The sequence below is a fragment of the Schistocerca americana genome, chromosome 5 (assembly GCF_021461395.2).
Source record: "Schistocerca americana isolate TAMUIC-IGC-003095 chromosome 5, iqSchAmer2.1, whole genome shotgun sequence".
Taxonomy (NCBI): Eukaryota; Metazoa; Arthropoda; class Insecta; order Orthoptera; family Acrididae; genus Schistocerca; species Schistocerca americana.
Genome location: NC_060123.1, coordinates 649,033,361 through 649,050,180, shown reverse-complemented (window position 1 = coordinate 649,050,180; position 16,820 = coordinate 649,033,361). Strand labels below are relative to the sequence as shown.

Sequence of the window (16,820 nt, the reverse complement as noted above, 5' to 3'; positions counted from 1 at the left end):
GGAGTATGTAATTCAGGCTGTTCCAACTCTTGGGCTCGCCCGTAAGTTGGGGAGCGCTCACTTGCCCGCGTCGCACCGCCTGCCTCTTGGCCGTGCGGTGTGGCTGTATGCGCACACGGCTGTGGCGAGCATGTGCACACGTGATGGGGCCAGCCGAAGCGTGACATCACGAGGAACTGCGGCTGCACTGCAAATCCTGTCTCGGTCACGGCCACATGTGAAATCGCTCTAATTTAATCTGCATCAAATTAGTCAGCCTTACAAACTGAAGACCATAACAATGTAACAGCTGGAAAGAGATGAGCCGGATGTGTTGAGTTTATGAACAGAACAAATTAGTAACAGATTTGACAAGCGCACTTCTGTCAGATGACTTCTTGTTTGCGGCATACTCTTCATTATGTGTTCCTGACGCAATGACCTTTCTTGTGAATATTAAGAGGCTAAATGGAATACCACTACCAAGCAAAGAACGGAAATTCGAAAAGTGGAAGGAGTATACAGGTGCTCTGTACAAGGGAGAGGAACGTAAAGGCAATATTATAGAAATGGAAGAGGACGTATATAAAGATCAAATGGGAGATAAGATACTCCGAGAAGCATTTGACAGCACTGATAGCCCTAAGTCGAAACAAGACCATAGGAGCAGACGACATTCCGTCAGAATCACTGATAGCGTTGGTAAAGTCTGCCGGGTTACCAATTACCCACAAGAAGTCTTTAAAGAGGAATGGAAAAAGCCGGTAGAAGCCGACCACGGAGAACATTAGTTTTGATTCCGGAGAAATATAGGAACACGCGAGGCAATACTGACCCTACGACTTCTCTTCGAGGATAGGTTAAGAAAAGGAAAACCTATGTTTATAGCTTTTGTAGACTTAGCCAAAGTTTTTGACAATGTTGACAGGAATACTGTCTTTGAAATTCTGAGGGTAGCAGGCGTAAAAGACAGGGAGCTAAAGGCTATTTATAACTTCTACAGAAACCAGACGTCAGTTGTACGAGTCGAGGGAAGGGAAGCGGTGGTTGAGAAGGCAGTGAGACAGGGTCGTAGCCTAACGCCGATGTTATTCAATCTGTACATAAATCTAGCAGTAAAGAAAGCCAAAGAAAAATTTAAGGTAGCAATGAAGTTCGGGGAGGAGAAATGACTTTTGGGGCAGCAAAATTACTGACGATGAGCCAAGTAGAGAGAATATAAAATGTAGACAGGCAGTGGCAAGAAAAGCATTTCTGGAGAAGATAAACTTTTCTAACATCGAAGGTGGATATAAATATTAAGTAGTCTTTTCTGAAGATATTTTTCTGGAGTTTAGGCGTGTATGGAAGTGAAACGCGGACGATAAACAGTTTAGTCAAGAAGAGAATAGAGGCTTTGGACATGTAGTGCTTTAGAAGAATGCAGAGGATTAGATGAGTAGGTCGCGAAACTAATGAGGAGATATTGAATAGAACTGGACAGACAACAAATTTGTGGCACAACTCGACTAAAAGAATGGATCTGTTGACAGGACACATTCTGAGACATAAAGGGATCACCAATTTACTATTGGAGGGAAGTATGGAGGGGGGGATAAAAATCGTAGAGGGAGACCAAGTGATGAATACAGTAAGCAGATTCAGAAAGATGTAGGTTGCAGTAGTTATTCAGAAATGAAGAGGCTTGCACAGAAAATAATAGCATGGGAAGTTGCATCAAACCAGTCATCGAACAACAATAATTTTGTCATATAGACCTACTTTTTCGTTGGAGTGCGAGCTAATAAAACACACGCTGCAGCTCCTATGAAATTTGGAAAAGTAGTTGTAAGGCACTGAGAAATCGAAGTTTTGAAGAGGAGTCGTGAGACGTGTTTGAAATGCAATGACGGCGATTTTAGCCGTAGCCGAAGTAGAAGAACGACGAGCATCTATAATATTTTGTGGTCAGGAGGCATAAAACCTTGTGGAAAGAATAAGATGATATTTTGTAGGTACTACATAACTGTATTAGCGAAAGAAGAATGTACGAGTACGTAAATGCATTTAAATGTCTGATGAAATGCACTCTGGTCGTAGACTGTAACCTTTTCCGACGAGAATGTGGGACACGCTAACGACATGGTTCGTGAGAATCGGATCGGCGTACTTGTTTGCGAGTTACGACCGCGGGAATGAATGCCAATATCGGATGCGCCTATATCGTTGTTAGCTTCCTAACGGTTCTCAAATACCGCAAATTGTACGGACGTTAAATGTCCTGGATCATTAGTAAGGAGGTACATCATAAATCCTGTTCTGTGAAATGATACGAGGTGCATTCAAGTTCTAAGGCCTCCGATTTTTTTTCTCCAGACTGGAAAGAGATAGAAACATGCGCATTGTTTTAAAATAAGGCTGCGTTCATTGTCAATACGTCCCAGAGATGGCAGCAACGTACGGCAGATGGAATTTTACCGCCAGCGGCGAGAATGAGAACTGTTTTAAATACTTAAAATGGCGACGTTTTCCTTACTTGAACAGCGTGCAATCACTCGTTTTCTGAATTTGCGTAGTGTGAAACCAATTGAAATTCATCGACACTTGAAGGAGACATGTGGTGATGGAGTTATGGATGTGTCGAAAGCGCGTTCGTGGGTGCGACAGTTTAATGAAGGCAGAACATCGTGTGACAACAAACCGAAACAACCTCGGGCTCGCACAAGCCGGTCTGACGACATGGTCGAGAAAGTGGAGAGAATTGTTTTGGGGGATCGCCGAATGACTGTTGAACAGATCGCCTCCCGAGTTGGCATTTCTGTGGGTTCTGTGCACACAATCCTGCATGACGACCTGAAAATGCGAAAAGTGTCATCCAGGTGGGTGCCACGAATGCTGACGGACGACCACATGGCTGCCCGTGTGGCATGTTGCCAAGCAATGTTGACGCGCAGCGACAGCATGAATGGGACTTTCTTTTCGTCGGTTGTGCCAATGGATGAGACGTGGATGCCATTTTCCAATCCAGAAACAAAGCGCCAGTCAGCTCAATGGAAGCACACAGATTCACCGCCACCAAAAAAATTTCGGGTAACCGCCAGTGCTGAAAAAATGATGGTGTCCATGTTCTGGGACAGCGAGGGCGTAATCCTTACCCATTGCGTTCCAAAGGGCACTACGGTAACAGGTGCATCCTACGAAAATGTTTTGAAGAACAAATTCCTTCCTGCACTGCAACAAAAACGTCCGGGTAGGGCTGCGCGTGTGCTGTTTCACCAAGACAACGCACCCGCACATCGAGCTAACGTTAGGCAACAGTTTCTTCGTGATAACAACTTTGAAGTGATTCCTCATGCTCCCTACTCACCTGACCTGGCTCCTAGTGACTTTTGGCTTTTTCCAACAATGAAAGACACTCTCCGTGGCCGCACATTCACCAGCCGTGCTGCTATTGCCTCAGCGATTTTCCAGTGGTCAAAACAGACTCCTAAAGAAGCCTTCGCCGCTGCCATGGAATCATGGCGTCAGCGTTGTGAAAAATGTGTACGTCTGCAGGGCGATTACGTCGAGAAGTAACCCCAGTTTCATCGATTTCGGGTGAGTAGTTAATTAGAAAAAAAGTCGGAGGCTTTAGAACTTGAATGCACCTCGTATAAAGTATTGCCACAAGATACGTAACCTGTGTGTATTATGAACCAGAGACGAAAAGGCAATACACAGAATCGTACCGCGCGTTTTCTTAGATCTTAAAGAAGTTCATGTCACGAGCCACTATCGCTAATATCCGTTTCATTACATGTTGGGATACGAATGGGATGATTTTGAAGCGGGATTAAGAAGGGGGTGAAAGAATGAAGAGTGCCAGAGGTGTTCGTCTCCTTCACAGCCTCCACTGCTGAATCTTTTGACTTGATTCAGAAACTGACATTACAGATTATACTGCATCCTTCTCCCCCCCCCCCCCCCCCAATCCCTCTATTCATATCTCTCTCATTTGAATTACCACATGTTTGGACCCCTAAGGACCGCTTTGCGCTAATGATTTGAGAGCTATGAGGAGAGGGTGGGAAGGGGAAGAGCAGTGTTAAAAATAAAAACTTTTTCTGGTGAAATAACGTAACGCTTGCGCTCAAGGGCGTTATAAAAACGAAGTAAGTAAGATTATGAGTTAACATTCCATCCCATCTTGGGTCAGATGGGAATGCTACGGAAGAAAACCGTCCGTGACCTTTCAGAGGAGCCAACCAGGAATTCAGCTTAAGCTATTTAGAGACATCACGGAAAGCCTAAATCTGGAAGGCTGGATGAGGATTTAAAACAAGATTCTCCAGATTATGAGTTCGGTACGAACTCGTTACTGCTGGGAAGCGTGATCTGATGATGGCTGCAGTGGACAGCTGAAACCGGTCATAATGTGTGACTAACGCGCGCGCGTGTGTGTGCGCGTCCGCGTTTTATTTTTTCTATCTGGGTATTATTTACTCCAGTCTTCTGTTCATTTCCTCCTTCACCCTCAGTCCATTTCCTCCTCCTCCCGGCGGGGTCAGGGATTTTCTCTGCCTCGTGATGGCTGGGTGTTGTGTAATGTCCTTAGGTTACTTAGGTTTAAGTAGTTCTAAGTTCTAGGGGACTGATGACCATAGATGTTAAGTCCCATAGTGCTCAGAGCCATTTGAACCTCCTCCTCCCCCACTCTCTGTCCATCTCCTCCTGCCCTTCTCGCTGTCCATCTGCTCCTCCGCCCTCTCTCTGTTAATCTGCTCATCCCCTCTCTCCGCTGCTCCCCATCACCCCCCCCCCCCCCCTCTCTCCATCTGTTCTTCCATTTCTCTCTATCAGTTTCCTCCTTGCCCTCACAGTCCATCTCCTCTTCCCATCTCTAAGTTCATCTCGTCACCTCCTCTAAGTCAATCTCCTTCTCCTCTCTATCTTTCTGTCCATATCCTCCTCCCCACCCTCTCCATCCATCTTCACCACCCACTCTCTTTGTCCAGCTCCTCCTTCACCACTGTTCCACCATCCCCTCTTTCCCCATTCTTCCACTGTATCATCCTCTTCCATTTCTCTGTCCATTTTCTCCTGCCCTCTTTCTGTTCACCTCTTCTTACCCACAATCTGTGTCCATCTCAGACTTCCCATTCTGTTTTCATCTCCTTCTCTCCACCTTCTCTCTCCAAGTCATAGCCCCCACCCGAATACCAGGCTGTGGTACTTATCCCCACAGTACTTCTTTCCACACAGTAAGTAACGTGTGTACCAAGTTTCTTGAAATCGATAGAGGGTTAGGAGAAACTTTTTACCCGCCGGTTTGCCAGAGGACGCGCATGTCAGATATATTTAATACACATTTATGTACTCAAATTGCACCTATATCTCTAGCAGATTTCATCCTGCAGTTTCGTTTTCACGCAGCTCAATCTTTATGACTCTTATCTCCTGAACAATGTGTCTTACAAAGATGTAGTTGTGCAGGCACATTTTGTGGTACAAGTGAGTCCTGTCTGCACAATGTGTCGCGACAACAGGCAGTAGTAAAGAAGTAATACACTAAAACGTCAAGCAAGCGATAAACTTCTTTCCTTGTGGCGCGAGAAAACGTTTCGAAAAGGTTTGACATTATGTGTAAAGATGGGATGAATCAAGTGGTCGTGGGCTACACTGCTTTTTCACCCCCACCCCTTTAATAGATGGCTTTTTCTCACTCCCATAGTGATTCTTTCCAGACTGTAAGTGATATGTGGACCATATGTGGTTGAAATCGGTTAGTGGCTGAGGAGAAGATATGGAATATACATACGTACATTTGTACATACATGCATACATTTTTATAATATGCATGCATTTATTTTTTGCCATTCCTCTGACTGATTCTTATACACTCAATTATTCATCTATCATGCATCAACTTGCTTCTAAGACAGCAGAATTCCTTTACTTTGCCAACTATGTGGCCCCCAAGTTGCATTACGTTTATCACTGATGTCATTTCTGCAATTCCTCATGACTTTCGTCTTTCTTCGGTTTACTCTCAATTTATATTCTATTCTCATTAGACTGTTCCATTAAACACGTTCTGTAATTCTTCCTCACTTCCATTGAGGATAGTAATTGTATCATTGAATCTTACTATTGATAGTCTTCCGCGCCGAACCTGTAATTTGTATCCGTCGTAGCTTCTTCGACGTACAGATTGAACAGTTAGGGAGAAAGACTTACACTTTTTTTGATCTGATCACTCTTCTCTTCGTTTTCCATTTTTCTTGTTATCTCTTGGTTTTTGTACTTGTTGCATATCACGTGACTTCCTTAATAGATTATACCTGCTTTTCGGAGAACTTAAAAAAATTGCTAGTTTTTTCATTGTCTGACAGATTATACTACGATGTTTCGATTTTTCTTAAATTATTTTCAAGCGCAATCTGAAAACTGCGTCTCTAGTCACTTTAGCAATTCTAAACTCTAACTGACCGCCAACCAATTGATCTTCAGTTTTCGTTTCCATTCTTCTACATACACTGCTAGAAGAAATTGGTACATCCTTTCAGAGCTCTCCAATTCACTCAAGATTTATTATTTCAACAGTGCATATCGAGTGCATGGTATGATTACACTTATAGATCAATAACACAAGCGGATCATTGGTTTCAGGCATCGATACATGCTGAAATAGCCATGTTAGTACGTGGTGTCGCCTCCCAGGCGGCAATGCGGACGCTACTCTGGCATCCAGTGGATCGTATAGATGTCGAATACTGTCCTGGGATGCATCATACCGCCCATGCTCTGTCTTTTCACTTAGTTTTGTAAGAGTTGTTGGTTGATGAGTAGCACGACTCATTTCTCATCCCGTCATATCCCACACATGCTCGATTGGAGACAGTCTGGAGAGCGTGCTGACAAGGGAAATTGCTGTACGTCTTGGAGAGCACGTTGATCTTCACTGCCAGCGTGTGAGCGACCATTATGCTGTTGGAACATCACAATGCAAAACGGCAACGCAAAGGCTCTAACAACATTCTGCACGTACCGAGCGCTGGTAGCGTCTCCTCCAGAGCTAACGAAGGTGAACGAGAGTTGTAGCTTAGAGTACCCCGTACCATACAGCCTGGGGTGGGCCAGTGTGGCTTGGACAAATGCGGTCTACAAGACAGAGCTCACCATATCTACACTGTATGCGAAACGACAATCACTTGCTTGCAGGCAGTATCTGCTCTTATCGCTGAAGACCACGGTGTGACATTACATTTTCCAAAGGTCCTCTGACGGCACCAGTCGAGCCGTGCACTACGATGCTGCGCCGTGATTGGCAGACGGGCTAGAGATGTGCATGTCCGTAGTCCCACTGCTAACAACAAGTTCGCAACAGTCTGGGCTCGCAGGCCCTCTTATCTGTGCTGTGGTCGATTTACATTTTCCCACTGCTGCCCTTACTGCTGATTCTGGCGGGCTTCTGTGTTACTTGGACGCCCAGAACCTTGTCTACGGGTGCGAGAATGTTCACGTGACCGCTGATGCCAGCACCGTTGCACAACTGACGCAGCACGTACAACTTTTATGGCAGGTCTCCCAAAGAACCATCCCGACACTTGGAAGGCCTCGATTTGACCCCTTTCAAAGTCGCTCAGTTGGCTGTAGGAAGCACGAGAGCGTCTCAGTGGCATGGTTGCCCGCTTGCTTCATACTTTTTCGCCACGCTGAGCCTCCTGGCTGTGAGCATTCCCTATTAGAGGATAGACACAGACGCCGCTCTGTGCCAGTACGCTATCTGTTTGCAGACGACGTTGAAACTATTATCAGTACATCTGCTATCCCCTAGGTGGCATATGCCGTCACCGGATCAAAATCGACGTCGTTTTCAGGTGTACTAATTTTTTTCGGCAGTATATTATTGTTGTCAGTAACTTGGATGCATGAATTGTTAAACTGGCAGTACGATAATTCTCGCAATTATCATTCTTTGAAGGTCATGTGGATGATATTCTTCTGAAAGTCCGTTGGTACATTTGGTTCAAGTCTCATACATTCTACACGCTAACGTGAATAATCGTTTGGTTGCCACTTCCATGAATGATTTTATAAATTCCGAAGGAATGATATCTATGCTTTCTACCTTGTTTAATCGCAAGTCTTCCAAAACCCTGGTCCTAATACAGGATACCCGATGTCTTCCTAACACCCATTTCTTATTCTGTCGCGTCAGCAGACAGTTATTCCCCCTCATAGGGGCTTCAGTGTACTCTTTCCGCTTCTCCAATCTCTCCTCCACCGCTAACACTGGAACTCCTTTTTACCCTTAGTAATGACACTCCTGATTTTAATTCCAGCGAAAGTAATTCTCACTTTTATATATTCTGCATCTGTTCTTCCGACGACCATTTCCTTTTCGATATCTTCATATTTTTCCTACAGTCAATCCGCTTTAGCTTGCCCGCTCTTCCTGTTGATTTCATTCGTAAGTCACATATATAACTCTGTTCCGTAACCTCTATCCGTTCCCCTATTTTTTCGATCAATTTAAGTATTTCTTCTGTTACCAAAAGTGCCTATAGCTATCTAAATTTTGTGATTGTCCTTTAGCAACATCCATTCCTTTTCAACCGAATTCGTATAGCGGTATTAACTGTCGCATCCTCAGATAACCTCAAATGCACGCCATCATTGCTTGTTGTTGTTGTGGTCTTCAGTCCTGAGACTGGTTTGATGCAGCTCTCCATGCTACTCTATCCTGTGCAGGCTTCTTCATCTTCCAGTACCTGCTGCAACCTACATCCTTCTGAATCTGTTTAGTGTACTCATCCCTCGGTCTACCTCTACGATTTTTACCCTCCAATAATAATTAGGTGATCCCTTGATGCCTCAGAACGTGCCCTACCAACCGATCCCTTCCTCTAGTCAAGTTGTGCCACAAACTCGTCTTCTCTCCTATTCTATTCAATACCTCCTCATTAGTTACGTGATCTACCCATCTAATCTCTAGCATCCTTCTGTAGCACCACATTTTGAAAGCTTCTATTCTCTTCTTGTCCAGACTATATATCGTCCATGTTTCACTTTCATACATGGCTACACTCCATATAAATACTTTCAGAAACGACTTCCTGACACTTACATCTATACTCGATGTTAACAAATTTCTCTTCTTCAGAAATGCTTTCCTTCCCATTGCCAGTCTACAATTTATATCCTCTCTACTTCGACCATCATCAGTTATTTTGCTCCCCAAATAGCGAAACTCCTTTACTACTTTAAGTGTCTCATTTCCTAATCTAATTCCCTCAGCATCACCCGACTTAATTCGACTACATTCCATTATTCTCGTTTTGCTTTTGTTGATGTTCATCTCATATCCTCCTTTCAAGACACGGTCCATTCCGTTCAGCTGCTCTTCCAGGTCCTTTGCTGTCTCTGGCAGAATTACAATGTCATCGGCGAACCTCAAAGTTTTTATTTCTTCTCCATTGATGTTAATTCCAACTCCGAATTTTTCTTTTGTTTCCTTTACTGCTTGGTCAATATACACATTGAATAACATTGGGGATAGGCTACAGCCCTGTCTCACGCACTTCCCAACCACTGCTTTCTTTCGTGCCCCTCGACTCTTATAACTGCCATCTCGTTTCTGTACAAATTGTAAGTAGCCTTTCGCCCCCTGTATTTTACCCCTGCCACCTTCATAATTTAAAAGAGAGTATTCCAGTCAACGTTTTCAAAAGCATTCTCTGAGTCTACAAATGCTAGAAACGTAGGTTTGCCTTTCCTCAATCTTTCTTCTAAGATAAGTCGTAGGGTGAGTATTGCCTCACGTGTTCCAGCATGTCTACGGAATCCAAACTGATCATCCCCGAGGTCGGCTTCTACCAGTTTTTCCATTCGTCTGTAAAGAATTCGCGTTAGTATTTTGTAGCTGTGACTTATTAAACTGATAGTTCGGTAATTTTCACATCTGTCAACACCCGCTTTCTTTGGGATTGGAATTATTATATTCTTCTTGAAGTCTGAGGGTATTTCGCCTGTCTCATACATCTTGCTCACCAGATGGTAGAGTTTTATTAGGCCTGGCTCTCCCAAGGCTGTCAGTAGCTCTAATGGAATGTTGTCTGCTCCCAGGGCCTTGTTTCGACTTAGGTCTTTCAGTGCTCTGTCAAACTCTTCACGCAGTACCATATATCCTATTTCATCTTCATCTACATTCTCTTCTATTTCTATAATATTGTCCTCAAGAACATCGCCCTTGTAAAGACCCTCTATATACTCCTTCCACCTTTCTGCTTTTTCTTCTTTGCTTAGAACTGGGTTTCCATCTGAGCTCTTGATATTCATACAAGTGACTCTCTTTTCTCCAAAGGTCTCTTTAATTTTCCTGTAGGCAGTATCTATCTTACCCGCAGTGAGATCATCCTCTAAATCCTTGCATTTGTCCTCTAGCCATCCCTGCTTAGCTATTTTGCACTTCCTGTCGATCTCATTTTTGAGACGTTTGTATTCCTTTTTGCGTGCTTCATTTACTGCATTTTTATATTTTCTCCTTTCATCAGTTAAATTCAATATCTCTTCTGTTACCCGGTGATTTCTAATAGCCCACGTCTTTTTACCTACTTGATCCTCTGCTATCTTCTTCTTCTTCTACTGTATTTCTGTCCCCTATTCTTGTCAATCGTTCCCTAATGCTTTCCCTGAAGCTCTCTACAACCTCTGGTTCTTTCAGTTTATCCAGGTCTCATCTCCTGAAATGCCCACCTTTTTGCAGTTTCTTCAGTTTTAATCTACAGTTCGTAACTAATAGATTGTGGTCAGAGTCCACATCTGCCCCTGGAAATGTCTTAAAATTTAAAACCTGGTTCCTAAATCTCTGTCTTACCATTGTATAATGTGTCTGATACCTTCTAGTATGTCGAGGGTTCTTCCATGTATAAAACCTTCTTTCATGATTCTTGAACCAAGTGTTAGCTATGATTAAGTTATGTCTTGTGCAAAATTCTACCAGGCGGCTTTCTCTTTCATTTCTCCCCTCCAATCCATATTCACCTACTACGTCTCCTTCTCTCTCTTTTCCTACTATCGAATTCCAGTCACCCATGACTATTAAATTTTCGTCTCCCTTCATTGCCTGAATAATTTCTTTTATCTCATCATACATTTCATCAATATCTTCTTCATCTGCGGAGCTAGTTGGCATATAAACTTGTTCTACTGTGGTAGGCGTGGGCTTCGTATGTGTCTTGGCCACAATAATGCGTTCACTATGCTGTTTGTAGTAGCTTACCCGCATTCCTATTTTTTATTCATTATTAAACCTACTCCTGCATTACCCCTATTTGATTTCGTATTTATAACCCTGTATTCCCCTGACCAAAAGTCTTATTCCTCCTGCCACCGAACTTCACTAATTTCCACTATATCTAACTTAAACCTATCCATTTCCCTTTTTAAATTTTCTTACCTACCTGCCCGATTAAGGGATCTGACATTCCACGCCACAGAACGCCAATTTTCTTTCTCCTGATAACAACGTCCTCCTGATTAGTCCCCGCCCGGAGATTCGAATGGGGGACTATTTTACCTCCGGAATATTTTACCCAAGAGGACGCCATCATCATTGAACCGTACAGTAAAGCTGCATGCCCTCGGAAAAAATTACGGATGTAGTTTCCCCTTGCTTTCAGCCGTTCGCAGTACCAGCACAGAAAGGCTGTTTTGGTTAGTGTTACAAGGTCAGATCAGTCAATCACCCAGAATGTTGCCCCTGCAACTACTGAGAAGGCTGCTGCCCCTCTTCAGGAACCACACGTTTGTCTGGCCTCTCAACAGATACCCCTCCGTTGTGGTTGCACCTACGGTACGGCTATCTGTGTCACTGAGGCACGCAAGCCTCCCCACCAACGGCAAGGTCCATGGTTCATGGCCGGGGGGGGGGGGGGGGGGGGGCATCATTGCTTAGCACTTCTTTATACCACTTCTTTACACGTTCGGTTTATTTGATGATTCTCTTTAACCTTCAGCTTACTCATTATCGTCAGTAAATTGTTATGTGAGTCTATATCTGCTTACGTGTAAACCTTACAATCCAATATCTGATTTCACAATATGTGTGTCACAGTGATGTCATCCTGCTGATATCTTCACTTATCTCCAGATCTTACACCAGTATACCGTGTCTTGTGATTCTTGTACAATGTATTTGCTATCACTAGCTGGCATTTATCACATAAGCAAGAAGTCTTTTTCCTCTCTGGGTCCTATTGCGGAACCCATAACGTGGTCTTCTAATCCTTCCCGTAATATTCCAGTGACCAATGATTACTAGATTTTCATCTCCCTTTATGTACTGAGTTACCTGTTCAATACACTCATATACTCAGTTTATTTCTTCATCTTCTGCATGTGGCGTCTTTATGCATACCTCAACTATTATTGTTTTGTCCTTTTTTGTCTGATAATTTGGGTGACGTCATTGAGGAAAAATTTGAATGATTTCATCGAGACGTTAAAAGTATTGGAAACACCTGAACAGGGCTGCTGTGATATCAACTAAGTCAGACTAAAATTTTGGCCCAACTGTGGCCAGTGATGATCCGAGGTTCAAGCTCGACAGCTTTGCAAATTACAAGAAAGAGTACTTGCGAATGGGGTTGCCAACCTGAAACTAGTAACAAAGAACTAAAATTTTAATAATGAAATAGAAACAGTAAAGAGTAACAACAATTGGGAGAGTAGCAAGGAGGATTTAGAACAGGACGATCCTGTGTGGGATCAATTTTAAATATGAAATTCACTATAAGATATAGGAGAATGAGATCTAAAAGCATTTATGGAACTTCCGTAGACTTCAGAAAAGCAAATGATTCAATTGACGGGAAAACATTATTCAACATCATAAAAGAGTTTGCAGCTGACAGCATATCAGTGGCAATCATGAAAGGCACACTGACAACTAAAAATGCAAAATTAAATTTTTAGGCGAAACCTGCACGACTTTCGCGATCAAAACTAGCGTATGTTGTTCAATTGTGTTCCAAGAAAGGTAATCAGGAAGTGAAGGAAAACAACAGAAGAAGAAGGAATTATAAGAATCACAATTGGGAGAAAAGGTGGTAATCTAAATTCTGATTGTCTGGATTTTGCAGATGATCTTGCCATCTTTGCTGCATGTGTAGTAGATGCATCAATGCAGATAAATCTCCTACAAGCGACAGCTTCAAAAGCGGGCCTACATATATCTTCTGAAAAAACGGACTACATGACATATGTGAATGAGGCACCGAAATGTATGGAAACTGTTTATGGTGGAATAAAAACGGCTACAGTCTTAGTGTAATAAAACAGTAAAATGTGTTAGACAAAGAAGCTAACCTAGCAAGCGCAAGGAAAATGGAGTTGGCTTTCCGACTAACAGAAACCTGTGTAACAAGAAATGTGTTCCGGCGTAACATCAAGCGCCGGCACATCGGCCCGAAACGATACAGCAGAGAAGGCTGTGAGACGACGTCAGCCAGTAGTACGCCGACTAGGATGACACCACGACAGGAGCGGCACCTATAAGAAGAGAATAGAAGCGCCACTCCAGATAGCCTCGGCTGCACTAGAAGACGAGCTGTCATCCTAACTCTTTAGTCGTGACTTTTGATCTTTATTAATCGCTTGCATGGACATTGTATATATCGAAGGTCATCGATTATTTGCATGTGGCCAATTGCTTGCGACCCATCATTGTAAAAAGGCAAAGTTAAGTATTGTCAATTCAGTTTACTGTAATAAACTCCATTAATAATATTTGCCTGAATGTTGTCTAGCTATCCGCGAAAACAGTTTCTTGGGCACCCTATATAGACGAGTTGGCAGGATCCCGCAAAATCTATATCCATACTTGCAAAACTTCGACACTACGATACTGTCATTAAACCGGAATGCCTTTATGCACCAGGAGGCTTTTCGTTAAATACAACCAAACAGTCAGGTGTAACAGAAAAGAAGGAAAGGAAAATGACCAGGAAAATCTTGGGACCAAAATGTGAGAATGGGAAATGAAAGTTAAGAAGTAACAAAGAAGTTTATGAAAAAATAGAGCTAATATTAGACACTACGAGGAAGAGATTAGTTGCATTCTATGGACACCTAAAAAATTTAGATGAAGGCAAAATAACAAAAATAATTTTCAACTTCTTTGATAGAAACCCCACAACATCAATGGCGTGGATAAAAGAAGTTAAAGCACACCTTAGGGAAATGGAAATAATGCAGGAAGTAATAGGAGAAAGGCCCAGAGCAAAAGTAAAAGTTTTCAAGGGCTTCCAGGAGAAAACAAAGAAAAGCACAGGTGCAATATAGACAGAAGAAAGAAGAGAAAAACATAGTGAAAGAATGAAAAATTAGTGGAAAGAAAGAAAGGAGAAAAGAAAGAATACGGAAGTTACTTGATGTGGTCTTTAGTGGGCAAACCAATTAAAAATAAAGACTAACAGTGTAACTTCTATTTCCAAAACAAATATTTTATCGTTATGCAAAAAGAGACAGCCAGAGTTGCAACTAAAATGGAGATTTATTTAGTCGGTGGTCGGTTTCGGGCTATACCCATTCTCAAACCAACCAGTGTTTGCCAAGCAAAATTTCAGGTCACCGACGAAATAAAGGTACATTCTAGTTGCAACTAGATTGCTGGGTCAGCAATCTAAAATGATTTGCTGGCCCACATTTGCCAGCACGCTGGAGTCTGGAAAATATTTTATCAGCTACGGACCCGAAAATAGGATTCTCCTTCGAAAATTGTCATGAAATATGAAGACGTACTTTTTGTATTCTTAATTGAAATATTGTGTACAGGATTATTAATAAGTACAGTACAGGATTATTCATAAGTACCTCTGGGGCTTCAGAAAACGGCTGCACGAAAACTACAAGACATACAGAAAACAGACACATATCAGTGGATAGCGTATCTCTCCAAGTTTAGATTCGTAAAATGTGCCGTAGCGTAATTGCTTTGGAGAAATGCTTGTCGGAACATGTAGACATATCACCCGCTACGTACTGGTGCATCGAATTAGTTCGCGTCGACAAACAGGCAACCAAAAGAACGAATCTGCAACGTGAGCTGGTGTGACGCATTTTTGCGCAAACCGTGTCAGTGACAACAATGAATTGCACACACATATAGACTTTGTTGCCTCACAAACGGTGCCCAGTTGAGAACCTGTAATGTGAGTTACGAATCTGGAGAGGTGCTCTACGCACAGGTATATGTCTTTTTTCTGTATGTCTCATAGTGTTCGCGCAGTTGTCTTCTGAAATTCCAGAAGTACTTACGAATAATTCTGTATATCTTATAAAAAATGAAGTTCTCTACTCCTTCCTGTATTGGCCCCGTACATTATGTGCGCATGGAAGCCGTGGTGCATCGCGCTTGCAGGTCAACTGGTGCCTCAGGACGTGGCGGGCATCAGGGAGCTGCGAGCAGACTCTGCGCGCCTGGTGCTGCTGGTGGAGAAGGACGCCGTCTTCCAGAAGCTGCTGGACGAGGGCGTGCAGCAGACGCTGGGCCCTTGCATCCTCCTCACGGTCAGTAGCCGCTCCTCACGTGACGCCATCGGCTGTAACTTACTGAACGTCGTGACTGTCAACAGAGTAAGGAGAGGTCAGAGACCGCGGACCTCCCATTTTGAAGAGTTTCGTCGTGCTAGTCGGGGGTCACTCGAAAGTGACTCGTGTGAAAGGGATTAAGTCAAGGCGCTTCCGTTTTTGAAAAAATCGAGTCCAAAGCTCTAAACGCAATATATACATTGAGCAGCCAAAAGGAAAGAAAAGTTGGGACCGAGTCGGTCGTGAGCGGTGCCATTGCCTCCGTACAGTCCTGGTAGAAATGGGCCGAGAAAGCCCCGCGTTTGAATTAGTGGCGATCTGACATAGAGGGAAAGAAGGAGAGAAGAACGAGATATTACGAAGCAGATGTTTTTGAGATATCAGTGGATTTTTGAATATAGTACTTGTTTTCTTTAAGGAAATGTCTTTAAGTAAATCAGTCGGTCTGGCAAAAAGTACAGGGTTATTACAAATGATTGAAGCGATTTCACAGCTCTACAATAACTTTATTATTTGAGATATTTTCACAATGTTTTGCACACACATACAAAAACTCAAAAAGTTTTTTTTAGGCATTCACAAATGTTCGATATGTGCCCCTTTAGTGATTCGGTAGACATCAAGCCGATAATCAAGTTCCTCCCACACTCGGCGCAGCATGTCCTCATCAATGAGTTCGAAAGCATCGTTGATGCGAGCTCGCAGTTCTGGCACGTTTCTTGGTAGAGGAGGCTTAAACACTGAATCTTTCACATAACCCCACAGAAAGAAATCGCATGGGGTTAAGTGGGGAGAGCGTGGAGTCCATGACGTGAATTGCTGATCATGATCTCCACCACGACCGATCGATCGGTTTTCCAATCTCCTGTTTAAGAAATGCCGACCATCATCCTGTTGAAAGATGAAGTCGGCGCTGTCGGTCTCCAGTTGTGGCATGAGCCAATTTTCCAGCATGTCCAGATACACGTGTCCTGTAACGTTTTTTTCGCAGAAGAAAAAGGGGCCGTAAACTTTAAACCGTGAGATTGCACAAAACACGTTAACTTTTGGTGAATTGCGAATTTGCTGCACGAATGCGTGAGGATTCTCTACCGCCCAGATTCGCACATTGTGTCTGTTCACTTCACCATTAAGAAAAAATGTTGCTTCATCACTGAAAACAAGTTTTGCACTGAACGCATCCTCTTCCATGAGCTGTTGCAACCGCGCCGAAAATTCAAAGCGTTTGACTTTGTCATCGGGTGTCAGGGCTTGTAGCAATTGTAAACGGTAAGGCTTCTGCTTTAGCC

The 16,820-nt window shown here is 43.2% G+C and overlaps 1 protein-coding gene across 1 annotated transcript in view; it reads left to right on the top strand.

Annotated features, from left to right (window-relative positions):
• Positions 1–16,820, top strand: part of LOC124616610 (meiotic recombination protein SPO11) — a 194,007-nt gene that overhangs the window by 90,710 nt on the left and 86,477 nt on the right. Inside the window, exon 4 of the mRNA XM_047144932.1 lies at positions 15,362–15,510. Within this exon, the coding sequence (XP_047000888.1) occupies positions 15,362–15,510 (149 nt within the window). The remainder of the gene's footprint in view (positions 1–15,361; positions 15,511–16,820) is intronic.